Source organism: Rhinopithecus bieti, unplaced genomic scaffold (genome assembly GCF_001698545.2).
Source record: "Rhinopithecus bieti isolate Rb0 unplaced genomic scaffold, ASM169854v2 scaffold_30775, whole genome shotgun sequence".
NCBI classification, from domain to species: domain Eukaryota; kingdom Metazoa; phylum Chordata; class Mammalia; order Primates; family Cercopithecidae; genus Rhinopithecus; species Rhinopithecus bieti.
This window is the reverse complement of record NW_016813906.1, coordinates 1,089,559-1,099,102: the sequence shown is the minus strand read 5'-3', so window position 1 is coordinate 1,099,102 and position 9,544 is coordinate 1,089,559. Positions and strand designations below refer to the sequence as shown.

General features: G+C 42.1%; 1 protein-coding gene and 1 pseudogene across 2 annotated transcripts in view; one reads left to right on the top strand and one right to left on the bottom strand.

The window, feature by feature from the left end:
- Positions 1-2,507, bottom strand: part of LOC108513336 (sodium/potassium-transporting ATPase subunit beta-3-like) — a 21,200-nt pseudogene extending 18,693 nt beyond the window's left edge. Inside the window, exon 1 of the transcript XR_001880863.1 lies at positions 2,326-2,507. The product of XR_001880863.1 is annotated as a sodium/potassium-transporting ATPase subunit beta-3-like (transcript). The remainder of the gene's footprint in view (positions 1-2,325) is intronic.
- Positions 2,476-9,544, top strand: part of PAPOLG (poly(A) polymerase gamma) — a 41,676-nt gene continuing 34,607 nt past the window's right edge. Inside the window, 3 exon segments of the mRNA XM_017849100.1 lie at positions 2,476-2,735; positions 6,318-6,479; positions 8,202-8,268. Of these exon segments, the coding sequence (XP_017704589.1) occupies positions 2,719-2,735; positions 6,318-6,479; positions 8,202-8,268 (246 nt within the window). The 5' untranslated portion in view covers positions 2,476-2,718.

Below are 9,544 nucleotides of genomic sequence, written 5' to 3'. Positions count from 1 at the left end.
CGTGTCTGAATTTTTGAACTGAGATTGATATTGTCTATATATACTCTTCTCATTTCATTCTCTTGCAACCCTACTATTTTCATGTTACATATAAGGAAAAAAGGTTTTTTGTCTTTTGTTTGTTTGTTTGAGATGGAGTCTCCCGGGTTCAAGCGATTCTCCTGCCTCAGCCTCCCGAGTAGCTGGGATTACAGGCACGCACCACCAGGCTCGGCTAATTTTTGTATTTTTAGTGGAGACGGGGTTTCACCACATTGGCCAGGCTGGTTTCAAACTGCTGACCTCAGGTGATCCACCCACCTTAGCCTCCCAAAGTGCTGGGATTACAGGCGTGAGCCACCGTGCCCGGGCAAAAAAAAAAAAAAAAAAAAAAAAAAAAAGATGTTTTTAAGTTCATTGTTCTGAAGTGACAAAACTAGAAAGTGCAAAATAAGAACTCAAATTTGGGTCTATCTTGCACTGGAGCCCATGCCAGCTACTACTCTATGCCATCTGGAATAGGCTTTGACTTCTCTCCACCACCTGCACTCAATCCCTCCTCTCAAATCTTGCCGATTTAGACTGAATCCCCTCTTCTAAAAAGGCACTATTGAGGGCCCCCACCACCATGTTTAAATGGCCCTCTTTAGGCCTCCCTTAATACTTTGACACCATCTGTATCACAAACTATACTGTATTTTAATGATCTATGTATAGGTTCTCCATTATATAGTAAACTCTTAAGGGCAGGAATTAAGTATCTGGAGATACTATTGAAGTGCTTGACACATAGTAGGTGGTTTCATTCTACAACAGAAGAATATCACTTATATTTCTATATGACTATTTCCTTCCTAACCTGTGAATGAACTTTATAGGATCAAAGACTATATCTGGTTTTATGCACCATGAAATCATTGCAGCCTAACACACAGCTTGACATAGATCAGGATTTTTGTTTTTTTGAAACAGACTCTTGCTCTGTCGCCTAGGCTGCAGTGCAAATGGCATAATCTCGGCTCACTGCAACCTCCGCCTCTCGGGTTCAAGCAATTCTCCTGCCTCAACCTCCTGAGTAGCTGGGATCACAGGCACGCCATGCACCCAGCTAATTTTTCTATTTTTAGTAGAGATGGGGGGGTCTCACCACGGTGAGAGGCTGGTCTCGAACTCCTAACTTCAAGTGATCCACTTGCCTCAGCCTCCCAAAGTGCTGGGATTACAGGCGTGAGCCACCGCGCCAGGCCACATCAGGTTTCTGTTGTTGCTTTTTAAACAAAGATGGTTTTTTACCATGTTGGCCAGGCTGGTCTTGATAGAACTCATGGCCTCAAGTGATCCACCAGCCTTGGCCTCCCAAAGTGCTGGGATTACAGGCAAGAGCCACTGCACCTTGCCCAGGTTTTGAAAAATATTTTTTTGTAGTCTTTTTTTTTCTTGAGACAGGGTCTCCTTCTATCACTCTGGCTGGAGTGCAGTGGTGCTGTCCTGGTTCACTACAGCCTCCACCTCCCAGACTCAAGAGATCCTCCCATCCCAGCCTCCTGAGTAGCTGGGACTACAGGCACAGGCCACCACGCCCAGCTATTTTTTTTTTTTAACTTTTTGTAGAGACAGGGTCTCACTATGTTGCCCAGGCTGTTCTCGAACTCCTGGCCTCAAGCAATTCTCCCACCTTGGCCTCCCAAAGTGCTGGAATTACAGGTGTGAGACACTGTGTCCTGTCTCAATAAATATTTTTGAGTGAATTAATCAGCAAGTAATCTTCTCTATTTACTGTGACTCTGAGTTATGTTCAAGGGCAAGCAGTTCTTGACTTCCTTTTCTTTGTAATGATTTAGTGCTTGAAATTACTTCTACCCATCAGCATTTTAAAATTGGTCATTATTTTCCCATTTTCATCCCCACACTCACATAGAACATGATCTCCACTATTTAAAAGTGTAAGATTTTTGTTTCAGCCTGGGATTTATCCTATTGCAAACTGCTAGCTATAATTTTCAACCTTTCTCAGCTAAATGCCAGAATGTCACTAATCAAAGGTGACACTTAGGGGTGAAGTGAACAGTTAAGCCTCCAATTTACAAGCTTGTTTTTCCCTGGGATACTTGTGTTAAAGTCGCACGTTCCTGGGTGTGACACTTTCGAGACAAAAATTTCAACTGGTGAGTTAATTACATATTACTATAATTAAATCAAAGATGTAGGATAATGGAAGCGTTGAAATAGTATTTGCTAGGCAAGGGTGTGATCTTTTCAAAAAATGTATAATATATGCTGCCATTCGAGAAGCAAGGAAAACATTTCCAAATTTCCTTCCAAGCAGTCTACCGGGATTGACAGTACCGCGGCCAAAGGAGGGCACCAAATGCTCCTTCGAACCAACGGTACACCAAAATCCCTGAGCCTGTGGGCGGGGCCCCGGAGCCTCCCGGGACCCAAAGACAGAGGGGGCGTGGCTGAGGGTGGTCCAGACCTCTAGGGGCGGGGCCGCGGCCGGCGAGAGGCAGGCTGGGAAGCGGCGCCATATTGGCGTCGGCCGCGCTGTATTGTCATAAATAGAGCCGGTTTTGTGGTGTTTTCACTACTCGGTTGGATGCCTCAGCCATAGTAAGTGGGAAAGTGAGGGAGCAAGCGAGCTACAAGCGACCGGAGGAAAGTGAACAGGGGGAGAAGGGAAAAGCAAGAACAGGACTCCAGAGCGATAAACACTCGCTGGAGAGGGAGACGCAGGAAGCGATGAAAGAGATGTCTGCGTAAGTGGTGGGGGGCGGCGGTTGGGGTGAGGCGGGTTGGGGTGAGCTGGGGTGGTCCGTATGTGTCCTCTTTTCCGTTCCCTGTCCCTTGCGCCCTGCATGCAGCTCGCCGGGGGTGGTCTCCTTCCCGGCTCCCGGCCGGTCCGCAAGGGCACCTCCCCTAAACCCGGCGGCTTACCTGGCCACCCCTGCACGGACTTGGGGACTCTGGGAGTCCCCAGCTGTCCCGCCTCCGAGGACGCCCTCAGAAAAGGATGAGGAGGGAAAGAGGTTCCTGTGTCCGTAGGGAGAAATTGTCGGTCACTCGCCTGCCCCCAGCACTGTCTGAGCCCGTCTGCTCCTGTCTGCATTGGCGCAGATACCATCCCCCTGCCTCCCCCTCCTCCCTTCCCGACCGGCTGTCTCCAGGTCTTCAGGAGTGAAAGACCTATGGCAGCCCAGGGGTTTCTCTTTCATATGAGGCTAAAGTCTTTTCATCGCTGTCCCCACCCTCTCCCTCACCCCCTGCCTCCCCACCTACCCACAACATCTACCGGTCTGTACCTCTTGTTCACACTTTGATAAGTCAGAAACAGTTCCCAGACTTGGCAAGATTTTGTTGTAGCTTCTTCCATTTTGGCCTATTAGGAAACAATTTAAACATGCAGAAAAATGCAGAGAATAACATAAGCATCATTTGTGGAGCCACCACCCATTTCTCCCAAAACGTAACTGTACACACACACGGTGTGTATATACATATCTATGTATTTATTTTAAAGAAATCAAGCATTCCAGATACATCTGAAGGACTCTCCTACCTCCTTCTCTGGTCCCAATCATCTCTTGCTCCAGATGTCTCCACAGTCTTGAATTTGATGTTTATTGTTGCTGCGTGTTTTTTATTTTACTTTTTTTTTTTTTCGCCCTCGAATCATGGGAGCTGCATGTTTTTTAATGCTATTACTGCATACACATGTGTTCATAATAACTGGCATAGTTCTAGTTGTTTTTAAACTATATAGCTGGTATCACACTTGGAATTCTGTAACTTCTTTAGCACAACTTAGTGTCTCTGAGCTTTGTTCACGTTAGTATTTTAGTTGTAATTAATTAATATTGTATTGTATTCTATTGTAGGAATGCATCCTAATTTAATTCTTTTCCTGTTAGTGACTATTTTAGGTTATTTCTAAGTTTTTAGTGTTATAGTGTGACAGCGAACATTCTTTTACAGTCTCTTTGTGCGTTTGTAACCAAAATCTCTCTAGGGTGTTTGCCTACAAGTGAAATTGATGGTTTAAAGGGAATGTGGAATTCTGTTTACTTTTCCCTCCCCTCTAGATGGGGGAAGTTCAGAACTCTAGATTTGGAATTTTAGGGCCAGTAGGCTAGTTGGCCAACTTTGTCAGCATACAGGTAAGAAAGTGAGGCCCGTCATCATAGTGTCAGAGCTGAAGTAGTTATGGAGGAGAGAATGGAGTAGTGGAAAACGGTTTTGGAGGTCAGATTCTGGCTTGTCCTCTCTTAATTTTCAGATACTTATCTGTAAAATGGCACTTATTCAATACCTCTTAGGATTATTGCGATTGAGTGATATTATATACGTATGTAGATAATTACTCTGTCCTATTCATTTACCATGTATATTTACATATATATAACACAAACAATACCAAAACACTGCTCTAGCTTTCTCAGAGGTAAAAAAGCCAAATCTTTAAAAAGAAATTATAACTTGAAATAACTAATTGGAGTTTTGTTTGTTCTACAACAAAATAAATACAGAAGAGAAATTAAGCTGTATTTTGTTTTTTGGTTTTTTGGGGTTTTTTAGTCATTTTGGAAGGTATACATGCTGTTTTATCTTCCATTGATTCTTTTTCCCTCTCTACCTAATGAGATCTTTTTTTTTTTTTTTTTTTTTGAGACGGAGTTTCGCTCTTGTTGCCCAGGCTGGAGTGCAGTGGTGCGATCTCAGTTCACTGCAACCTCCACCTCCTGGGTTCAAGCGAATCTCCTGCCTCAGCCTCCCAAGTAGCTGGAATTACAGACGTCCGCCACCACGCCCGTCTAATTTTTTGTATTTTCAGTAGAGACGGGGTTTCACCATGTTGTCCAGGTTGGTCTTGAGCTTCTGACCTCAGGTAATCCACCCACCTCGGCCTCCCAGAGTACTGGGATTACAGGCATGAGCCACCACGCGTGGCCTCTAATGAGATCCTTATCTAAAGAGCGTGCCTTACTCTGCACTTAGTAGGGGTAAGACAGTGTTTTGACAAGTTAAAATCCAAAAACAATTAAACGATCTCTATAGTGTGTTACTTTTTACGGGGCTAATTTATTTAACTTGAAAGATTGATTCTGATTTTGAGATTACATTCTTACTCTTGGTGTTAGTGGCCCTTCGTGGAACATGGTGAAGACAAATGGTAGCGTTGGTTGTTTAGTGTGTATGTTTGCACTTTCATAGCAAAATTAAAAGTTTTGTCAACCTCTGTTGGTCCCAGAATTTATTTTGAAGTTAATTAGTTTGTGTAAACTCAAAATCTCAGAACTTCAGTTGGTCGAGCGCAGTGGCTCACGCCTGTGATCCCAGCACTGTGGGAGGCTGAGACTGGTGGATCACCTGAGGTCAGGAGTTCGAGACCAGCCTGGCCAACATAGCGAAACTCCATCTCTACTACCAATACAAAAATTAGCTGGGTGTGGTGGCACACTCCTGTAATCCCAGCTACTTGGGAGGCTGAGGCAGGAGAATTGTTTGAACCCAAGAGGTGGAGGTTGCAGTGAGCTGAGATCTCCCTAGTGCACTTCAGCCTGGGAGACAGAGGGAGACTCCATCTAAAAAAAAAAAAAATCTCAGAACTTCTGTTGTTCAAGACCGTAGTTTCCTGATGACTAAGATCTTTAGAGGGTGGCTCATGTATCTTCCAAAAGATTGCCAGTAGTGTAAAGAATTTTATTTCAATGTGAAGATGGTATGGGTACCAGTCTAAAATGAAGAGAATAATTAACTAGAGTTGCAAAATACTAGGACTGTAAACTCTGATTCAAGCAGAGGATGTTGACCTAGGTTTCCCAAGGACAAATCTAATTGTGATTTCTTTTTAAAAGCCAGATTATTTCACAAGGACCTTCTAATGGGATGTTTTCGTTTCTTTCCTGGGGGAAAAAACCCCATTGTTTTTACTAAAAGCTTTCTTTCAAGTGGTTGACTGCTTTTCAAAGATTCTAGAATCTGGATGGTACTTGACTTAAGTCTGCAGGGTAGTGGAGGTGGCCCTGGCACAAATCCCAATCAAACTCTGGGTTTCAGCTGAGTGGTGTTGGTACAATTGTCTTGATGCCAACACATGCTGCGTTTGGCTTGAAAAGACATCCTAACCATGAAAGCTGCAGGCAGTATGAATAGCCCCTTCATAAACATAAACATAAAATACCCTTTTTTCCTTTAAAAGAAAGTATCTGCCCCCACTGTTAGTACTAAGTAAACTTTTAAGGTAACTGAATTAACATGAGTAGATTGAGAGATTCAATGTATCAGTATGATATATACTTTAAATTTTTCTGTTGTTTCGTTTTTCTTATTTTCTTGAACAGAAACACCGTGCTGGACAGCCAGTGTCAACAAAAGCATTATGGAATTACCTCTCCAATTAGTTTGGCGTGTCCTAAAGAAATTGATCATATTTACACACAGAAATTAATTGACGCCATGAAACCATTTGGAGTGTTTGAAGATGAGGAAGAATTGAACCACAGGTGTGTCACTGAAAACCATAAAATATTTGACAGTGCATTGTTTAATCATTAATTCTACGAACATATTGAATACCTACTATGTCTCTACATACAGGTGCAGAAATGACAAAAAGAAAAGTCTTGGCCCTCTTGGAGCTTACATTTTAGGTAGGGGTTAGAGGAAGAGATTTGTCATCAATAATATCATTATTACACTCGTGAGTAATATTACACATGATAAGTGCTACTGAGAAAAAGCTGAGGGGGTAGAGGTTTCAGGGAAAGCCTCATTGAGAAAGTCACATTTAAGGGAATATTTAAAGATGAAAGAAGGAGCCATGTGTCTATCTGAGGGAAAAGTGTTCTAGGCAGAACTCTTGAAGTGGTGTATTTGAAGAGTACATAGCAAGATACCCTGGGTATCAGTATTGAGGAAGCAGGAAAATACAGGCTTGCAGAAAGCAAGGTGGGAAGGAGCTTGGAGGGCAAGAGCTCTTAGGACCTTGTAAGGTGTTGTCAAGGTTTGGTTTATTCTGAGTGAAGTGAGAAGCTATTAGAGTTTTGAGAAGAAGATTGACATGACTGGACTTTAAAAAAGTTTTAGCAGTCACTCTGGCTGCTGTATTGAGAGTAATCTTAAGAGAAGTGCAAGGGCAGAGCAGAGAAACCAGTTATCTAGCAATTATAATAGCCCCAGGAGGAAATAATGGTGGCTAGAACCTGGAGGATGGTCATAGAGGTAATAAAAAGTAGAAATCTGGATATATTTTAAAGATAGGGTTCTTAGAGTGTAATGACTGGAATGTGTGTGTGAGAGAGGTCAAGGATGATGGCCAAGATTTTTGGTCTCAGCACCTTGAAGGAGTAAATTTGGACAGAAGTTCAGTTTTGCATGTTATCTTTGGGATGTCTTTTTTTTTTTTTTTTTTTTTTTTTTTGAGACAGAGTCTTGCTATGTCACCGAGGCTGGAGTGCAGTGGCATGATCTTGGCTCACTGCAAGCTTCGCCTCCCAGATTCACGCCATTCTGTTGCCTCAGCCTCCCCAGCAGCTGGGACTACAGGCGCATGCCGCCACGACCAGCTAATTTTTTTTGTATTTTTAGTAGAGACGGGATTTCACCGTGTTAGCCAGGATGGTGTCGATCTCCTGACCTCGTGATCTTCCCACCTCAGCCTCCCAAAGTTCTGTGATTGAAGGCCTGAGCCACTGCACCTGGCCTTCTTTGGGATGTGTTAAACCCTGCTTTTCTCTTCTAAATGTGGATTAATTTATGCCATTGGTTATAAGTTTGTTTTAATAATACTAAACTTCTTTAATACTATTAGACAGAAATTAGCCAGTAATTAGTTTGCCCATTTTAATTAGTCAAAGACGTATTACTAGCAATTCTAGCTTCTATTACCACATTGAATTGAATTAATTCCATAGTAAAGCCAAGAAAATTGACAATTCACTAGGCCTTTAGAGCCTCATTAAAGGCAATTTTATGGTTTTATTAGGCTTTTGAATTTTGAACATAGCTCAAAAACTAAAATATTGTAATCAGATTTATCACCTCTTTGACACTGTGAAGTATCTAAGAATGCCAAAGAGATGGCCCTGTGTCAATAGATGTGATAGCATTATTGCATGTATGTTTTGGTTTTACCCTAATATCAACACAAAGGGTATTGCCTATATGGGTTTTTAAAAATACTGTTTGTTCATTTTAATCTGAAGCCTTTTTGTTTTTTTTTTTAGGCTAGTGGTTCTTGGTAAATTGAACAATTTAGTAAAAGAATGGATTTCTGATGTCAGTGAGAGTAAGGTAAGATTCTAAACTATGTGGAATTATTGTTTTTATTATATCTTGGTCATTCATCCTGGCAATAAGATGCAGGTGTTGAGAAGTATCTGAAATACATCAAAGCTTGGCTGTCTGGTATACATAGGAATGAACTGGTCTAGACGGTTGAATTTCTAAGTAGATGAGGATTTACCCAGAAGTAGCCAATATATAGCTGTGAGTCCACATAATTGTCTTGTTTGACTTGTATGTAGTAGGCCAAATATCAGATTTTACTTAAAAATCACATTTCAACTGTCTTTATAAAGTATTAGATCTGGCAATGCTGGGCCTGCCTTTGTGCACAGCAGGAAGAGGCTTTAAGGGGATTGGGCTCCTATCTTCCATTGCCTCATGGCCCCCACCACTCCCTGTTTTCTTTGCAAGGTGGTTAGTTGAGCAGTTACTATGTTTCTCATGTGGGATTCCCTTATTTGCCTACCTGCTTGGTTCCTAAGACATAGGAATTTGCAAACTAATTTATAACTACAGAACTCTTTTCCCCTCCTGTAGCTTAACTATTTTTCCCCTGGAATTGATTACATTTTCCTGCTTTCTGTAGTGCGGTCCTCCCTTGGTATCCTCCGGGGGATTGGTTCTGTGACCTCCAAAGATACTAAAATCTGTGGATGCTCAGGTTCCTTATATAAAATAATATAGTACATATTTGCATGTTACCCTTTCATATCCTTTTGCATACTTTCAATCATTTCTAGATTACTTAAAATATCTAATACAATGTTAATGCTATGTAAATAGTTGTCACTGTAATTTTTTTTTATTAGCATGTTTAATTTTTTTTTTTTTTTGAGATGGAATCTCACTCTTTCGCCCAGGCTGGAGTACAGTGGCGCAATATTGGCTCACTGCAACCTACTCCTCCCAGGTTCAAGCGATTCTCTTGCCTCAACCTCCTGAGTAGCTGGGACTACAGGCGTGTACCACCACTCCGGAGTAATTTTTGTATTTTTAGTAGAGACGTGGTTTCATCATGTTGACCAGGCTGGTCTTGAACTCCTGATCTCAGGTGATCCACCTGCTTCAGCCTCCTACAGTGCTGGGATTACAGGCATGAGCCACTGCGCCCAGCCTAAATTTTATTTATTATTATTATTTTTTTTTTTTGGAGACAGAGTCTTGCTCTGTCGCCCAGGCTGTAGTGCGGTGGCACAATCTCACCTCAGCCTCCCCAAGTGCTGGCATTACAGGCATGAGCCACCATGCCCGGCCATAAATTTTATTTTATTTTTTTTATAGA